Below are 18,729 nucleotides of genomic sequence, written 5' to 3' on the forward strand. Positions count from 1 at the left end.
TCAGGCAAGAAGAGCTACGCAGAGATGTGTAACAATTTGCGCAAGATTCTTCATTTCTCTTGCATGATTGATGCGGAAAGGGCCGTACACGTTCATCTTCAGGAAGCCCGCGTCCGGTCCACGACCGTGCGAAGAGCCCTTAGACGACGCATGGGACGACGCATGGGACGGCGGGTGGGACGATGCATGAGATGACGCACCCGACTCCGACGAAGAGTCTGAATTTGCTCTCTTCTTAACCGGCGGGCGCGACGGCGAGGGAGGAGTTTTGCGGCCTGCAAGCCCACCGACCCTCTCATCCGTGATGTACTCGACATAGTCGACGTCATACTCTGCAATGGTTACATATATCTCGTGCCTATCCTGAGAAATCAGGACCCGACTAATAGCAAAGAATGATGGTTAGCGTAAAGGCCTCTGTAGTCGTGTCTTTCCCCATCGAGGTTAAGACCAGATGATTGTGGTTTGGCTAGGGGGCCAAGGGTAGGAAACAACATACCGTCGAATATCACGCTCGTTAGCTTTCCTAAGGACGCCAGGTGCTTTGGATCTGGGGTCAGACGCAATCCAGGCCGCCATCTGGGCGCCTTCTTGTCTTTCTATGTCGTCGCGCTTGGCCTCGCGGACAAACGGTTTCGTCTCGAGGATTGCAAAGGCATCCCTCGAGCCCTTCCGGGAGAGATAGCCGTCCACTCGGGCCTGAAGCAATTGTTGACCCTGAGAATTCTTCAGCACGAAGGCCTTGGGATCCGGATGCCAGTGGGCTACCCAGGCGGACTCCAGCTCGGTAGAGTGGAGCCTAATGCTGGAAAGAAAGACGACGAGAGACATGTTCACTACAGCCTCGTATTGAGCCTGAGGGTTCGACGAAGGCGAGGCGGCTACGACGGGGGAGGCACTTGACGATGAAGTCGATGACGCACTTGGCGGCGAAGTTGATGCGGTACTCCCGGGAGGGGGGCTGCTGACGCTGAGTGCCTTCATTGCTGCTATCGCCTTCTTCTCATTCTTCTTTTGCAGGTACTGTTGGAAGATTGTGAGTTTGGAAGCCTCATCATCAGGTTCGATCTTCTCCGAGTTCATGACAAGATGTGTCAAGTACTGGTGGAGGCTGAACAAATTCGGCTTAAGGCCCTTTACCCAGAAGGGGTCTCCTTGCCCGTCGCACTTGTCGATAACGTCTTTCAAAAGCTCGAAATCCGGCGGCTCATAGGATGCGTCGACGATGGCCTGCACGTTCAGCTGGCTGGGGTGATATCTCCCCACTAAGATTTTCAGGCAGAGAAACATTCGCGAATCTAGCTTTGACGCCGACCTATAGGATATATCCGAAACCTTGATTTCCCCGGAATCTAGGCCCTCGTCATGCATGCAATCCTCCCACTCTGTCGAGTTTCCGGGGATACCACTTGCTCGAGCCATGATGTTTGGCGATGGTGCAAGGCTTGACGGAGGCAACGATGTAGGAAGGGACACTAAAAAGACCAAAAATAAAGGCAAGGCAAGAATAATGGAAGCGGGAAGGCAATAAGAGTGGGAGCTGCTGTAGTGAGTAGAACTTTTTGTAGCATCCTTCATACATAACTCCATGTCAAGGATCTGTCGATTATTATATGCATTTTCTAGATGCTGGCTTCGAGCAAGAAGATGCGTCATCCTCCAGCCCCAACACAGCCATTGCGTGTATGTAACGAAGTGTTGGCGCTTCGAAAATATTGACTGTCTTTCTCAATTGATGGTGGGTATGCGTGCTAAAACTAGCCGGGCCATCATCGAGCGATTGGGTAATGGCGTCTCGGTGATGACACCAACAATTGATGCGTTGCGTTTCAGGGCGGCTCCTACGGCGCGTATCTTTGGGGCGGGGATTGGTGACGTCGGCCTCTTTGAATCTCGGCCTTGGCAAACCGACGGATGTCGCTGTTCGGCGGTTACCCAGACGCGCGATTGGCGAGGCGCAAAGCTCGCTGCTGCCATCCGGGGCGGGGGACGTTGCCGCCGACATCGAACGCGGTCAAGAGCCCTCGGATGGAATGGTTCCTTGAGGCATAGGATGGCCCATTAGGCGACCCATGGAGGTTGGATCTGGGAGTGGGGAAATAATACTACCAACGATCCAAACAATTCCTTTCATTGTGTTCTGGCACAACTGATGCGAGATGACACGGCCTGATGTACTCCGAGCCCAACCGGTTCCGGGCTGCGAGTACTTATTTTAGGTCCACTACCTGAGACTGGCCTCGCCTTATGTGACCCACCTACCCGCCCATGGAGGAAACCGGCGCTTCTCCGACAAATGACATCTTGAGCTGCCTGCCTCGGGGATGACAGAAGGATTAGGACTCTAGAGTCTGGACTCTAAGCTGGGCTGTCTCCTCCGACTCCACTAGCCGAGAAAGCCTTAGCTTCCATGAAAAGAGAGAGAAAAATAAGAGGGAAAAGGAGGGGAAGAAAAGAAACAAAAGTGAACATAGAAGAAAAAACAAGACCTATACCTGCAAAAGGGATGATGGTATGGTGGAAACCAGAGTAATCCTTATGATCTGGCCATAGGCGGCATGGAGAGAGCAGAGCTGGGCAAGCACGCTGGCTTGCTGGTAGGGGGCTCGCAAGTTGCGAGGGGATTATATCGTGTTGACCCTATTGCAACTCCCGCCAACCAACTCAACGTCTTGTAAACTTCGTGTCTAGCCTTGTCGCAATGATATTCCAGATATTTTGATTGTCGGACAAGTAATCTACCTCCTCTGAAATGAAATTGGGAGATGCGGACGCATCCGTGTAGAAAATTGGCAATCAGAACCTAGCCGCGGCAAGGTGCAAGTCTTCTAGTCAACACAGATTCCCGATTTTCAAGCTGTTCTTGAAAGAATAAACCCACAGGTATTGTGTAATGATTCTCGAGAACCTGACGCTTAAGTATATCTCGAAGTAGTGTGACTGCAAACAGTATCTCGCCCACATGCATTTCTTCTGTTGGGAGGTAGCCTTCGTGGGAGATCCCGATCATATGCGGCGCAGAATCATCAGCAAGACGACAACAACGGACCACTGAGAAAGGACATAAATCGTGCGGGCTAGGAATGCACGCCTCAGTTAGAAGCTTCACATCCTCGTTGAGATACCTAGAACATAGTTAATCATCTCTTAGAGTACAACTTTCTCCAGCAAGGCAGAACTCGGGTTGACACCAACGTTGACTTCCAAGGGCGAGAATCCAGCATCAAGGATGACCCCACCAAGTAATGACAGCGTTGATAGGCGTCTATGTCAAAGGAGCAGGACGCGAGACCGTTCCGAAAATGGTCTTCAGGGCTATACGTGCAGGGTTTGGGCCAATCTCTCGGGTATTTCCTGCGGTACCGTCGGACGGCTCGGCTGGCTTCACGGATGGGGATCGGTGCGAAGAATCGAGGGTGTCGGTCTCCCAAGCCAAGTTCATCGTCGAGGTCCAAGGGATCCAGCACCTCGATTTGATGCCGCTCGAGGAAGTCAGCCGTGATAATGCACGACTCCTTGCCGATAACTTGGAGTTCCTTCCGTAGAACCTTTAGGGCCTTCAAGTCCGAAAGACGCAACTTCTGTCTGCGTTCTTTCTCTCCCGGGGGGATGGCGAGAGTCTGGGGTGTGTTTTCGGCCATTTCCCTCCTAAACGAAAGGAGCAACGCGAGAGAGGTCGACGCGATTCCTCGATGTTTACTTGGTCGCCTTATAAACTTATTGTCGTTAAGACATTGGGCATTGAAATGGGAGGTGTATTACATAATACAGTTCGCCGTCCATTGTCATTGATTTGATCACCATCTTCGATTCTTCGATGTTGTGACACGTCAATTCCGCCCTGTCAGTTGGAGAGAGCTTCGTACGCAAGTATAAAATACGACTAACGATCCACAAAGTAATAAATGAAACTTGAAGAATCCGGTACTGAGGCGTGCGAGGTCTTCCATGCCATGGCTATTCCATACCTTTGGCGTATTCTCCACACGACATGATAGTGCGGTGTAAGATCCCCAAGCTTCCCCAGTCGTTAACACTCAAGGTTCTCCAGGGTGATGGACCTGATTGGTGTGCTGAAGGTCAATATGTGGCATTGAAATGCACGTCTTCAAGCTGACCGCAGGCATAGCTACTCCCTCCCGATGCATTACTGACAGATTGGGCCGGAAGCCTCGAGAAGGAGAATAGATTTCAGCATGGAAAGTCCCGGGATAGGACATGGAGGCGCAAAGCTGCTATTTCGAGCCTGGGCTTTGAACCCTTACATCAAATAGTCCGTCGGTTTTAATTTACAATGAATCCAAAAAGGACCGTGGTTTAATAAATACAGAAAACAGATCAGAAGATAGATTTAGGAGTGCCAGCTCTGGTCTCGCAGGTTAGAGACCAAGAACAGGAAAGTGCAAATGATGGAATGATCAAAGGAATTGGGATAATCTGATCTCCACGGACTGCTCGGTTTATCCAGACGCCCCGTTGTCCGTGTCCAGGGGCCAAGATCAGGTGCGTGTCCGATTGGGGTGCTGCTACTTGCTGGATCGAGAGGAAGCAAGATGGACCGACGAATAGCAGCGTCGGCAATTGCGCGGGTCGGGTTAATGCGACATGGTCCATAGCCCATGGGGCTGGCATTTGAGGGACGGTGGGCACTGGGCAACAGGCAACAGAATTAAAAACTGGGACGGGTTTTACTAGAGCTAATTTGAGGAGGGGTGAAGTTCAATGTTGAATTTTTGGGGTCCATCAACACTTGAGAGAAAGGTAGACTGATCAATTATTAGGGACGATAGGGAACTGACGGGCCGAGTGTACATCGCCCTTAGCACGGCTCCGAGGTGCTGAAGGGACTCGATGTTATGAGGTACTTCGTCCCTAGTCAAGCAGGCGGCACGGTCTGGCGACCCTTGGAAATTCCTCAATGCTTGATCTTGGATGTACAAGTACAAATGCAAGCAGAAGGGCCCCTGTCAGGAGGGAGAACAGGGGCAGCAGCAAACCATAGCAACAGACCGACAAAGAGCAACAAAATCAATGGAAAAGACAGGGAAAAGACAAGACGAGAAAAAAAGACTGTTGAAAAGCAGGAAGGAAAAAAAAAAAAAAAAAAAATTATTATTAAGCTCGGGCGGTACCTCGTAATAGGAGAGAGCGCAACATCTCAAGCGGTTCCAAGCCAAGCTCCTCCGTCCACATCAGAACTGCAAGTAACCCCTGACCGCCTTCTTTGATGCAGCACGAGAATTCGAGCAGCAAAAAGGCAACACCAAATGTCCAAATGAACTTGGAACTTCCTCATCCTCGAATCCCGCTCCCCCCCAATTCAAAATCCATTGTTCGATTTTGATGTTTCCTCGCCTCCCCTGCCGTCGCTGTTCTTCGGACCCGCCCGCAGGAGCTGGTTCGATCTTCTGATTTCAATTGTTCTTCTCCATTCTTCATTCTGCTCTTTATCTTTGCTCTCCCCGTGATCTTCTCATCCGACCTCGTCTCCTCCAATTGCTTCGCACCAATTTCTCTGGGCGTCCTCCTTCGCTGCTGTGTCTTGCCCCCCTTTTAGCACCAGGCCAGGCCAACCCCAGCTCGTACAAGTACTTTCGATTTCCGAAGTTACTTGACCCGCCATACTTAAAAAGTATTGCGATCGCTCCAACACTCTAGCGCAACAACTTCTGGAGCAAAAAAAGAAAAAGAAAAGAGCAACAGAAAGCCAGGGGAAGACCGAGGTTCGGGGCTGATAATTTAACGAAATCCCTTTTTCTTAACGACGACAGAAACGAAAGACTGCTTCTAAATATACTCCGAAAACACTCCCCTCAACGCGATTTCTACGAAACAGACACGATTCACGCACCATAACGACAATGGCGACGTCTTCGCGACGACCGCAGGCGGCGACGGTGACCCCTCGCGCGGCCTGGGAATACATGTACGGGCCCCTTTACAAGCAGAGGACGAACGTTCTGGTCAGGAGAGTCAAGAGGAAGGATGAAAGCAGCTTCAGGCTATTAGCGCGCCTGTTTGTTGAGAATCAGATCGGTATGTTCGGACACCTTGGAGATTTTTTTTCCTCTCCTTTTTTTTCTTTTTGGTTTCATTGCAATGCATTGTCGCTCTCCAGTCAATGGCTAGCGCTACCCCCTTGTCGCGAAAACCGAGATGGGAGATGGCTGTTCCTGGGCCTGGCCTTAGCTTTTATTTAAGCTTTCAGGGCATCTCGACATTTGGATGAAGCTTTTGGCGCAGCCACTTCGGGTCTCGAACCCCACCACTGTCTCCCCAACTCACAATTCCAACCATCGGTGTCTCGCTTGACGTTCTGGAAGCATTCTGTTCCAAAATAATAGCCTTGTTTCTCTCGTCTTGCCCCGAGATGACAGAAAACACTAACAACGCTCGCGTTCTCTCCTGCAGGCCTCGCCTTCAACCTCATTGCTCTCCTCCTCCTCGCCCACGCCTTCATCCCCAAGGCGAGACCCGTTACCTCCAAGTTCGTCACATACTCGTACTTTAATCCTGACACTGGAAAGTACGGCGTTGGCTTCGACGATGGCTACTTTATCACCTTCTGCATCATCCTCTTCACCGGCCTGCGTGCCAGCGTCATGGAGTACATCCTCGCTCCCATCGCGAAGCTAGGTGGTGTTTCCAAGAGGAAGGACTTGGCGCGATTCAGCGAGCAGGCCTGGCTACTCGTGTATTATACCATCTTCTGGCCCCTCGGCGTGGTATGTTTGAGATTCCTCACACCCCGAGCAATGCTTAGCCTCTCCTTTCTAACTTCCTGCAGTATATCTACTACAACTCGAAATACTGGCTCAACCTCCACGAGCTCTGGACTGACTGGCCCCAGAGGGAACTGCCCGGCCTGATTAAGGGCTACGTGCTGGCTCAATGGGCCTTTTGGCTGCAGCAGATCCTTGTCATCTACATGGAGGAGCGACGGAAGGATCACAACCAGATGCTAACCCACCACTTTATTACCATCGGCTTGCTGTGCTCCTCCTACTTCTACCATCATACCCGCGTGGGCAACCTTGTCCTCGTCCTCATGGATGTTGTTGACATTTTCCTTCCGGTAGGCGTCTCACGTGCTCATTTGCCAGTCTAGCTACCCAGTTACTGATCTGTCTCTGCTCCTCAGCTTGCCAAGTGCCTCAAGTACACTGGCTACACCACAATCTGCGACATCATGTTCGGCGTCTTCATGGTCTCCTGGGTCTTCGCCCGCCACATCTTCTACCTCATGGTCTGCTGGTCCATCTACGCCCACACCCCCGACCTCATCCCCGGCGGATGCTTCGAGGGTAGCGCCAAGACCCTGACCGGCCCCAACGACACCCCCGCCGACTACGCCTACCTCATTGAACCCTTCCTGAACCCCGAGGGCCGCGTCTGCTTCACCCCCGCCGTCAGGTGGGCCTTCCTCGGCTCCCTCCTCGCCCTGCAGGTCCTTACCATCCTATGGTTCTTCATGATTGTGCGCGTTGCTGTGCGCGTCGTTAGCGGCGGCTCGGCCGAGGACGTGAGGAGCGACGATGAGGGTGGCGAGAAGCACGAGGATGGGGAAGTCGAGGTCCTCGAGCCGCTGGAGGAGGAGGTCGGCGTGGAGGATCTCGATCTCAAGGGGTGGGAGAGGAGGAAGCGCGTTAAGAGGCAGGCTACGTCTTCTGGCGTGAGCCTGCCCGGGCATAGCGATAGGAAGGAGCTTTTAGGGAGGATTGGCTGCGAGAAGCAGGTGGATTAATTAGGGGTGGTGGGCGATTAATGAGGGTGATTAATGAGGGTGATTAATGAGGTCCTTTGCTTTTTCTTTTTTCTAATACCGCAGGGCCTTGCGATTTCGAGGTTCCAGGCTTGCTTGGGTGGAGAAGCGATACAGAACTTGCCCTTTAAAGACAGGAAGGGAATACGAGACCAGAGGTAATTAATGCTGCGGAGAGGAAACGACGGGGGGGAAAGGAAAATGACGAGGTGAACAGACTGGATCTCGATATTCCTTCTGGGCGGTTTTCAGCATATAAAAAACTAGGGCTATAAAGACGGCAGGAGAGAAAATGAGTTAATGGAAAGGGAGAATACGTAGACATGAATGTGATTATTGGATATCATGGCGTCGAGCTTCGCGTTTGTGACTCAGAACTTAGTTTATCATTCGTCGTGCTGGGAACCTACACCTCGTGAGAAAAGATCGCGAATGTCATCGGGAAGTATCGACGGTCATTGATACAGCCAACATCAAATGAGTTTACAAGAATCAAGAAGTACAATTTTTCAACTCTTTTCATTCACTAACCCTCGTCCAAAAGCAAGGGTCTCCAACCTCATCTCTCGACCCCATGATATCTCACACATCATCCCTTTTTTGAAGGGGATATCCTAACGGTATTTCTACTCCTCACGCAAAATAATGCCGGGACAATAAGAAGAAAACAGATGAAACAATCATGCGCCCCCTTTGCCCCTGTTCTATAAAAAAAAAATCTAAATTTCCAGGAAAAAGAACAAGAGGAAAAAAAGTCAACAAGAAGTAGAAGGCCGCGTTAAAGATCCGCTTCTCTCGCGGATAGCTATGCCCTGCTTCGTGGGTTTTTAGGGGCCCTTCTTGACGTAATACAATGCCCCCTATCTCGTGGAAGGGGGGTTTTCCGAAAATCATGGCGAGTCTCTGGAGACTACCACGTCTGATTTTCGGTGGAAGAGGTGTGTGTGGAGGTGGTGGTGCGGATGTGTTATGCGTGTACTTCGACAGCTTCGTGGCGCGTCATTAGGGCGAGCTGGTGGTGTCCGCTTCAAGCCCAGTAGAATATGTATATAAAACAAAAGAGGACGGGATAAAAAAGAATAATACAAGAACGCAAACGGGTGGTTTTAGTTTTTGTCGAGGGAAAAGGATTTAGTCTTCAAAGATTTCACCAATATGGCGCTCGTTTTCCGGTTTCCAGGTGCCTATATATATAAGCCGTTAGCAACAGACAGCACAAAAGGGTGCCTCCTGAGACAGGAATTCATTCTAGGAAGAGAGGACAGTTACCTTCAAAATCGTGCCTCACCATGGCCTGCGGATCCTCATAATCCTTAGCCCCCATCTGCCTCACACCAGGAGAAAACCCAGTAATAGGCAAGACCACAACATCGCCAACCTTCTTCGGCACCTCCATACCCGTAAAGTTGCGCCAATCCACAACGGCGCCAGTGGCCTTGATGTCAAAGAACTTCTTATCGTTAAAGTAATCAAAGAGCACGTCGGTCCACACAGCTGGGCCTGTAAACTCGATGACGTTCTTATCCATCGTCTTCAAGAGCGTGCCGTCGCGCTTCCTCTTGAGCGTCTCCTCGGTGATGCGAGCAATGACCTCGCGCAGGGCGGGGTGGCCGGGCTTCGCCTGGATAGTCCATTGGCAGAACTGGATGCGGCGACTATACCACTCAGCCCAGTCCTCGCGGTCCGGGTCAGCCTCGATACCGATGACGAGGCCGACGGACTTCCGGGGGATGGTGGTGGGCACCCACTCGAGGGCGCTCCGGAGGGCGAAAGTGTCAATGTCAGAGTAGATTCCTCCGCGGGCGTAGAGGATGAGGTAACGGAAGAAATCAGCGCGGAGGACAGGTAGCGGGAGGGACTTGTAAGCGTCGAGCACGTCGGGGACGGAGGCGTAGAGGAGGCTGAGGAGTGCGAGGGCCACGTCGTCGGTGATGACCTCGTGGATGAAGCCCGGGTGTTCGTCAGTCCAGCTAGCTTCCTGGTCGCGGAACTCGAAGTCGGGGTCTTGCGGCGTGCGCTTCCACGTTTGCCAGATGTAGGCGGGGAACTTGGACTGGAGGTTGTAGGGGTATTGGTATGCGAGCTGCTCGCGTAGGGGTAATGTTGAGAGGTCGATCATGGGTTTTTGGGTGGAGGGCGGCTCGTTGTCAGGCTGGCTGGCGGTGGTGCCTGCTGCTTGGGAAGAGGCTACGGGCTTCTTCTGGGAGGATTCGGCGCCGTTGGCGGTGGAGGGCTTGGTGGCTGCTAAGGAGGCCTCGGTTTCGTGGGATCTCGTAAGGAGAAAGAGGAGGGTTAGGAGGAAGGCGGCGGCCACGAGGGCCCGGCGGAAGGAGGGCATTGTGTCTGTATCTCGGAGTCCGTGTCGTCCCCGTTCGCGTGCTCCTCTTCGGGTTCGTTACGCTTGTCAATGAGAAGGGGGGGGGGGGGGTTCTAGGAGATAGGTCGTGGGGTGGAAAAGGCTGAATCCGCGAGCACCGATAAAAGCGAATCCGGCAGAGAAGCAAAAGGTTGCCCAGTAACCCTCAACGAGACGAGAAACAGCGATGCTCGTGAATCGTCGAAGAAGAGTTGCAAGACAGAAGGCTAGCTGCCCGCGAGGAAGGGGGTAAACCGGGAAAATGGTCGGTCGTCTGCTATCGAATTACACCATGCAGATAACCATGATGAAAGCAAGAAGAAAATAAAAGGACCGAGACCACGAAGGACGGATTCGATAAAGAAGAAGAAGAAAAATAAAAATAAAATAGAAAACCAAAGAGAAAGAACAGAACAGAAGAAATTAACAGAAGGGAGCGTTGACGGTGAGAAAGAAAAACACGAGAAGACGAAATCCAAGACGCCGAGTCGTCCCCTGGTGACGACTAACTTTTTCCCTGATTTTGATTGTTTCGTTCAGCTGGGATTGGGCGGACTAAGATGAACACTACGCTCTAGTGCTCCCTAGTCTTCCTCTTCCTAGTCCTGCCTCTGCTGCAGGTTGCATGTGGCACTGAGCACTAGCAAAAATCAATCTGAGTTTGGGGGCTCAAACTGCAAACTGGAAACTAGAAACCGACGGGACGCTGAAACAAGGTACAAAGTACACTACTCGGCCGTCCAGCAAACAGCACAGCACTATCGACGCATTATTACATCAACCGTATCAAGATCAATCAAATCAACGGACGAGGTCAAGTATTAATAGGACACGGAAACAGTATTAGTGGACCCTACTGAGGTATAAAGTAATCTTTTACTTGTGGCTAACCCGTATTACTCCCAGGAAACGGCGTTGCCGTCTCGTGTGAGTACGAAGTCTTAGTCGTGACGAAGCATTCTCCCCGCCAAACAATCCGCACCCGATTTAGCGGGCTCTGCGAAGCTAGAGGCAAACACCGAACTCGACCCGTCCTATTGGTTAAAGTTGGGGAGCCGCCCAGAGAGCGACATGGTGAGAGATGGAGATTGAGCAGGTCAGCACCAATGTGCAAGAAGGAACATGAACATTAAAGTAAGATTGACCCTGCAACAGGGCTTGAAGGTGATATTGGCAGACGTGTTAAGATAGTCAGTCGAAACGTCAAGTGCTAATTAGTGTTCAGGGGAAGGGGTACCAATGATGAATTGCTCGTCTTGCCTCGTCCCCAGTCCTCCCCCACGTCCTTGATAATATTACTTCGCCCTCCCTTGCAGTTCAACTGCATCAGTGCTCAACGCCCAACGCTCAACCCCCTTTGATAAGGGCATCTCGATGGGATTTTTTTGGTACAGGGCAAGCATCCTGTTATAACCCTAGTGGACTTTGTGTCCATTTTCCGTTATCAGACAAGCACCAACCTAGTGTAGACCACAGAGTGTCAATCTCCCGAGTGACTTCTCCTCGTATTGACGATACGGGCTTCTGTGGAGTAGCTCATTCGTATTGACCTCTGCTTCATACAAAAATGGATGTTCAAAATCTCATAAACCCGCATGTATCCACAAGGATGTGGAATTGGCTCCGAAACGTCCCCCCGACTTGATCCATTTTCAAAATGAGATCTTTCGTCATCGACAAGGGTTCTGTTCTCAAACGAAGCGGACAAAGATGAAAAAGTACTTCGTAATCGTCGTTACGAATCTTGAATCTCGTTCCCCAGTTCCTGCACCTGTCGTCGCGAAAGCACGCCCTGCAAATCGACGTTGAAAACAGTGGCAGACCAAGCCATCATCTCAAAGTCCACACGAGTGGCTCGTCCCTTCAGTTCGAAACCTGCTTCCAAAATTAGATCTGTGACAGCAAGTTGTCATTCGTCAGTGCCATCGACCACAACAGCGGGTCTTGGAGATAGGCCTCGAGTCATTTCGTACCCCATTTCATCAATCTCTTTGACACCCACCCAACAAGGCCGATCTGATATCTGAAACGTCCGCTCACAGACTACGCTGTAAATCCACCTTCCAAATCTCCGATTTTTCAACCGCACTTCTAGCTCTTCCAAGTTTTTGCTCGTAGATCCTCATTATACAAGTACCATAACCGCTCTTACTTGGGAGCCGCCTTGCGCACACTATTACTCGTCTCACATAGTCGGGAGTGGGATGGCGATGAGACTCTGAGGGAGATTTCAATTCTTTGCCTGGTTGTGATGATATGGATCTTCACGGCAACCACACCCGCCCGGGAGGATCGCCCGAAGCAAAGGGAGCATGGCGGGAGGGTGATCCATTCCTGAATTTCAAAACATGATTCCAACTGCCTAAAATTCGCAGCACGAATTTTTTTTTTTTTTTTTTTTTTTTTTTTTTTTTTTAACCTCGTGCAGTTTCGCAATATCTCTAGTAGCTGTATGTCTCAGTGCTGCTCATATCAAACGGACGACCAAAGACCAGATACTCGTGAGATATCGACTCCGTCCGAACGATTTTTGTTTGGCAACTGCGCTGAGGCGGGAAGCTGTGTTGTCCGTCCATGTTTCAGACCTCAGCCCGGCCGAAGGGAGGTCGGATGAAAATATTGGTTCTTAGTGAGACGAGCAGATCGAGGCTTCTGGAGTTGATGATATCTAGTGTAAATCCTAGTGACCCTTCTCCATTCTGACTGCGTTTTAACTAAGATGATCTCTTCTTTTCCATGTGTCGTCCGACACGCGAGTCCACCAAGAAGCATCCCACGTGTTCTACAACCTTATCTCTCTCCCCGCCGCGTAAGCTTCGATGCTCACGTTTCGCAATCAGTAGATGGCGAAGAGAAGGGAGCTCACTCTGACACATTGGCACAAAACTCTCTAGAAAGGATACCGATATTTCCAAGACCCTACGCTCCGCGCCCCGCGATTTCCAGCAAGCTGAGCCCACGCCATTGCCGTGACGCGGCACCAGCCCACCCAAACGCCTCCGCTTCATCCCCGCAACATCTTACTCGTTACGGGTTGGTGGGAAGTGCCAGCGGTCCTGCTCCGTGATGACAGAAGATGGAAAGATCTTTGGGTGGTAACAGTCAGCCGTGTTGCCCTTACCCACCCGATAGAGGCGCTGCATCAGCTAATGTCGCCCCATGGATGTGGCGGGGAAAGCACCCGGACACGGAACTGGTCTGTTTGGCGTTTCACTCTGTGGCCTTCCGGGAATACAGATATTATTGGCGCGGACTGGACAACTGGCCGGAACTGGGTTCAATTGTGTTAAAATAGAATTTCCCATGGTTTCAAGATGCGGAACCTTCCTTGAATCGACCACAGCCCGAACAAAACACCCGGATGGAAAGCTAATTGCCCGGATCCAGGCCGTGCAGACTTACACACTTGGTATTTCTTGTTTTCGGGTTAGGTGGTGGCGTCTGTCTTTGTCTCAACATCCCCACATGAGGTTCCGGTATCTTGTTTCCATTGAGGTTTTTGAAGACATCTTCAAGTCGACGGAATACGAGGCGGACGAGGAGGGGAAGAAAAGAAAATAACGTAATGAATATAGAAAATGGCATCCGGATATTACCATGAGGGCAAGCTAAGTGCCAACTCTTCGAATGTCCGAAGCATCCTCTTGTAGTTATTTTCGCTTCTCCTTTGGGAAGGCTTCTCTTGATATCATGATGTGACTATTGCTGTTACCGTAGCCTTCTGCACGACTCGGAAGGATCCTGCACGGGGGGGTGCAATTCGCTCGGAACCGAGCGATATAAATGCCTGTGTGTGTGTGTCCCGCAAGCTCACTCCATGTCTGATGTCGGAACATCTGCAGGTAACCGGGTGCAGCTTCAATGCCAAAGAGGTGTCATGGTGGAGGTGCGGCGTCCAGTCAACGACGGGTCACTCTAGAACAGCCGCTTCAAACGAGAATTCGGAACAAAAAGTCCGAGAACGTTCCCATGTCGGAACTCCCGCCATGCCGGGGCCAGCCAGTGTCTAAGTCGCCATTGAGAGATTTTTTTCCTTGTCTTTAAAACAGAGACCCAGGCAGTCCGGTACACGACAGGCGCATGGCTAGCTTTTTACTGCATTTGATTGATGTCTTGGTGATAATCCGACTTTCGGGCTTGGCTAGAATGGGTCGAGGCCGGTTGGTTCCATTAAAGATGGGGATAGTTGTATCCATCCTTTCGAATCGGAGATTCTTGGTCAGAATGTCGAGCTGACATCACTTGGCACACGTTCAACGTTCTTCGAGGTAGCAGCGTCTTTGAGCCCATTTGCCAGCACAGGATTCAGAGGAAGGAGCGGGTTGAGAAGACCTCTTTCCTCCACACAACTTGTTGAGCAACCCGTGATGCAATTGTAGTAGAGGGATTACTCAGCATTGGGATATCTCGATCTTGACCTCGATGCTCAATCATGATGCAATTTGAGCCCTCAACATTTCCGCTCTGCCTTCGCTAAATGATTGTGTCTGCTTTCCCTCAATACCTTCGCTTCCGCCCACCCGGTGCACCTGTCTAACTGTCTAACTGTCCAACTGTCTACTGTCTAACTTATTCACCTATCATATCAAGAATGGTCCTACCGCCCATCCGACTGTTACGGTATTATGCGTTATGTGCTTCTGTCATACATTGACCCAGGGCAAGACCCCAGCTTACAGGATACATACAGCGTGCAGTAGCCAGGCTAGCTAGCACATACGTGCTGGCTCGCTCCTACCATGGCGCACATGATAATGGATCAGAGAATCTAATCGCCAGCAAACCAACAAATAGGCAAGGGCTACAGCTTCAGTGTGAAGGGATGAAAGTGTGAGCGTGGTGCAATGGAGCGGTCATCTGGCAGAGCTAATCGGCAGGACTTCCCTCATCAGGTCTAGCCATTTACCTTCGCCATCAATTAACCCGCTGACCGCGTTGAACACCATTGCCCTGCACCCAAATCCGGATCTTTTGCCATTGTCCAGAAAATGTTGAAAGACAACTCTCTGCCACCAGGCTGTACTGATACAGGATGCCACATCTTGTTGAGATGCGTTCTCCGGTACCGATATGCGGTCACACACATCTGGTCTCCCCCCTCAATGGTGGCCTCGTACATGCTCCGACAGCATCCACCATCCCTCCCTCCCTCCGGGATCGTCGTTGACCTAGGCCAGGGCACAGCGGCCAAAATCTACTACTATTATCTTGAACCCCGCCTTTACCTCCTTCGCGCCTCCGCTTTCCCGTTGACCGTTGATTGAATGTGGCATCAGTCGGGATGCCATCTGACTTGTCCCCCTCCTTGTCTCCGCCCGAGATCCAGGCTGGCCCTCCCGCATAAGGCGTTGGCTCGAGACCTCGAGCTTGCCGAGCTGCTACTACCTTGCGTAGAGCTACCTCTTTCTGTTTGACCTCAACGCCAAAATTTCACATTTTCTTCTCTTTCTGCACAATCCCTCGTCCCCATTGGCTCCCAGTCGCCAAGCCCTAGGAAACTATCCAGGACTTCTGCGCACCTAGATTTTTTTCCACCTCACATGCCGTGCACGCACCTAGAAAAGTTTCTCCTCCGTCCCGCATCCATGGTTCAATTGTTGCATTTTTGATGCTAGATGAGCTGGCGCGGGAATGGGAAATCCAACAGAGTAAGTGCTATCGGAGGCCTCAGGTTGAGCTAACCGAGTTGGTTCGCGGTCAAGGAACGGGACTTTGATGCAGAACCCGAGGAACAATGGTTGGAGATTGGATCATCCAAGCACTCCTGCCGAGTGAAAAGCCGAGCGAAGAGCGAAAGCAAAAGCGTGGGCGGTCATAAATAACACCTTTTAACATCCTCCTGCATCTTTCTGCTAGAGTTTACATCAATTTTTTGCGTGTTACTCCCTGGATCAACTCTTTTTGCTCCGTGACCTTGTGAGAGCTTGAAACAGATGTTATGAGATTTCCCTACCCTTGACGAATGTGGACGCTTGTGGCCTCAGCGGGTTATCAGTCGTTATCACCCCAACCATGAGCAGCACGAGGCTAGCGGACGCGAGGTCCGCGGTTGCAGATAAATTTCGGCACCCTCTGGCGCCGCTCACCGAGCCCGAGTTCCATAGGGCACGAGATATTCTACTTGCCAGCCATGACGACCCCGGCGCACTCTACTTCCGAACTATACAGCTCGAGGAACCGAAAAAGGCAGATCTGGTTCCTTATCTCGTCGCCGAGCATGCTGGAAATCTTTCAGACCAGACACTTAAGCCGCCTCGGCTGGCAAGAATACAGTACGATGTTGTTAAGAGGGAGAACGGGATCACCTTTTTTCAGTACACACAGTCCATCGTGGACTTGAGTTCTAGTCGTGAGCTTAGCAGAGAAGAGTCTCCTGTCGGGAGCAATCCTTCTTTCACAGTGTACGTTGCTTTAATCGGAGTTTGAAGGAGACGGAGGGAGAGAGAATTTGAGCGAAAGAGCCGCTGCTCTCCTTTGAGAGATTGTTAGTCTCACACGCGATAATTTTGTTTTTCTCATTAGGAGCGAATTTGCGGCTTTTTACGATTTGTGTGTCCAGTCTTCCCTCTTTCAGGCGGCCATGTCCGAGTTTGAGCTTCCCCCAAACTTCTCCCTCGCCATTGACCCTTGGCCATATGGTGGACCTGACGACTCAGACCCGTCCGACCGGTATATGCAAGGATTAGTCTTTGCACGCGACGACTCGAGCGGGAATCCCGATGCCAACCACTATGCCTATCCGATTCCAATCATCCCAGTCATGAATTGGGTAACGAAGGAGATCGTGCGGGTCGACAGACTCGCCACGAGCGTCGAACCAGGTACGATATTCGCCTCCCCGCGGCGCAAAGATGACCCTCCCATCAAGCTCTTTGAGGCCAATAAGCCGTCCGAGTACGTCCCGGAGCTTCTCGATCCGCCTCTCCGCAAGGATATGAAGCCTATCAACATCACTCAGCCCCAGGGCGCCTCGTTTACCGTCCACGAGGACAATCTTGTAGAGTGGCAGAAGTGGCGCTTCCGCCTAGGCTTCACTGCTCGCGAAGGCGCCGTGCTCCACGACCTATGCTACGACGGGCGTCCCGTACTCTACCGCCTTAGCTACAGCGAGATGGCCGTTCCCTACTCCGATCCCCGTTATCCTTTTCACAGGAAGCAAGCTTTTGATCTGGGCGATGGCGGCGTCGGCCGCGCTGCTAACAATCTCGAGCTTGGCTGCGACTGCCTTGGTGCCATTCACTACTTCGACGCATTGCTTGTAGGCCAACCGGATGGGACGCCAGAGGTCTCGCGGTCGGTAGTTTGTCTCCATGAGCAAGACAATGGCATTGGATGGAAGCACACGAATTTCCGAACGTCTCGCGCTGTCGTTGCAAGGTTACGGGAGCTAGTCGTGCAGTTTATCGCGACGCTCGCGAACTACGAGTACATCTTTGCCTTTAAGCTCGACGTAGCTGGGAACATCACCATCGAGACCCGGGCGACCGGTGTAGTCAGCGTCGTGGCCGTCGACCCGAATATCAAGACTGCTCCATATGGCGCCCTCGTCGGTCCTGGTGTCCTCGCGCAGAACCACCAGCATGTCTTCGCCGTGCGGATCGACCCAGCCATTGATTCGTACGCCGAGACGGACACCGTCATCATCCAGGAAGAGACGCTAGCCCGACCTCAAGACCCGCAGACAAATCCCCAGGGGAACCTGTATATTATCGAACGAACTGTGGTATCGAAACCAACGGGAATCATCGCCGAGCCACGCAACAACAGAATCGTACGCCTTGAGAACGCGCGTATCAAGAATCCCATCACGAGCAGGAATGTGGGCTACAAGCTCGTTCCGTCACCGACGCAGCTTCTTCTCGCCCAAGAGGGGAGTATCCAGGCGAGGAGAGCTGGGTTTGCGTCGAGACACGTCTGGATAACCGGGTACAGGGATGGCGAGCTCTGGGCGGGTGGGGAGTTTACGAATCAGAGCCGGAATGAGACGGGAGGTGTTGTGGATATGGCGGCGAGGACGGGTGATGTCCTTGCGGATGTCGGTCAGAATGGCGAGGAGGGCAGCGCGATGGCGGGAGCGAGGAATCGGTGTGGACCGGTTGTATGGGCTGTGTTTGGATTGACACATAACCCGAGGATGGAGGATTGGCCGGTGATGTAAGTTTGCTTCCTCCGTCTCACGCGCCCGTTCTTAACTTACGTCGTGGTGGACTGACGATTCGAGTAGGCCTGTCGAGATCCACCAGATGATTCTCAAGCCAGCCGACTTCTTTACGTCGAACCCGGCCATCGATGTCCCTTCTTCCAAGAACGAAGCCAGTGTGCTCGTCGGCTGTTGCAAGCCTGGTGAGAATGGCGTTGTTGACGGCAGGAACGGGACACTCAACGGGGCATGCCATGGATCGGTAAACGGAACAGATTGAGCGACTTGTTTGAACTATTCAGACTTAACTTTTTTTCCCCCCTTTTCTTTTCTTATCCCTCTCTGGGAATCGATTTTCGAAAGTATGGAGACACATAGTAAAAGTGGAGGATTCCGCGTAGATTGTCAACAAGATTAGAAAGACAAGAGAAGATCAAATGTATATACCTCGGTATTGATGGTATGACCAAT

General features: G+C 51.6%; 4 protein-coding genes across 4 annotated transcripts; 2 read left to right on the forward strand and 2 right to left on the reverse strand.

The window, feature by feature from the left end:
- Positions 1 to 1,422, reverse strand: SAPIO_CDS10092 (uncharacterized protein; the record flags this gene model as incomplete). The annotated part of the gene is made up of 2 exons (XM_016783744.1): positions 1 to 382; positions 500 to 1,422. 2 exons carry the CDS (start codon positions 1,420 to 1,422, stop codon positions 1 to 3), a joined length of 1,305 nt encoding a protein of 434 aa, XP_016639186.1.
- Positions 1,423 to 5,861: 4,439 nt separating this feature from the next.
- On the forward strand, positions 5,862 to 7,744 carry SAPIO_CDS10093 (uncharacterized protein; the record flags this gene model as incomplete). Its single annotated transcript, XM_016783745.1, has 4 exons — positions 5,862 to 6,036; positions 6,412 to 6,725; positions 6,788 to 7,075; positions 7,142 to 7,744. The coding sequence occupies 4 exons, from the start codon at positions 5,862 to 5,864 to the stop codon at positions 7,742 to 7,744; spliced, it is 1,380 nt and encodes a 459-aa protein (XP_016639187.1).
- A 1,149-nt stretch (positions 7,745 to 8,893) lies between these two features.
- SAPIO_CDS10094 (Glycosyltransferase family 32 protein) lies at positions 8,894 to 10,100 on the reverse strand (the record flags this gene model as incomplete). The annotated part of the gene is made up of 2 exons (XM_016783746.1): positions 8,894 to 8,946; positions 9,032 to 10,100. The coding sequence occupies 2 exons, from the start codon at positions 10,098 to 10,100 to the stop codon at positions 8,894 to 8,896; spliced, it is 1,122 nt and encodes a 373-aa protein (XP_016639188.1).
- Positions 10,101 to 16,130: 6,030 nt separating this feature from the next.
- On the forward strand, positions 16,131 to 18,538 carry SAPIO_CDS10095 (Copper amine oxidase 1; the record flags this gene model as incomplete). The annotated part of the gene is made up of 3 exons (XM_016783747.1): positions 16,131 to 16,519; positions 16,641 to 18,272; positions 18,343 to 18,538. The coding sequence occupies 3 exons, from the start codon at positions 16,131 to 16,133 to the stop codon at positions 18,536 to 18,538; spliced, it is 2,217 nt and encodes a 738-aa protein (XP_016639189.1).
- Between the last annotated feature and the right edge of the window lie 191 nt (positions 18,539 to 18,729).

This window comes from Scedosporium apiospermum (genome assembly GCF_000732125.1).
Source record: "Scedosporium apiospermum strain IHEM 14462 chromosome Unknown SEQ_SAPIO_0154, whole genome shotgun sequence".
NCBI lineage: Eukaryota > Fungi > Ascomycota > Sordariomycetes > Microascales > Microascaceae > Scedosporium > Scedosporium apiospermum.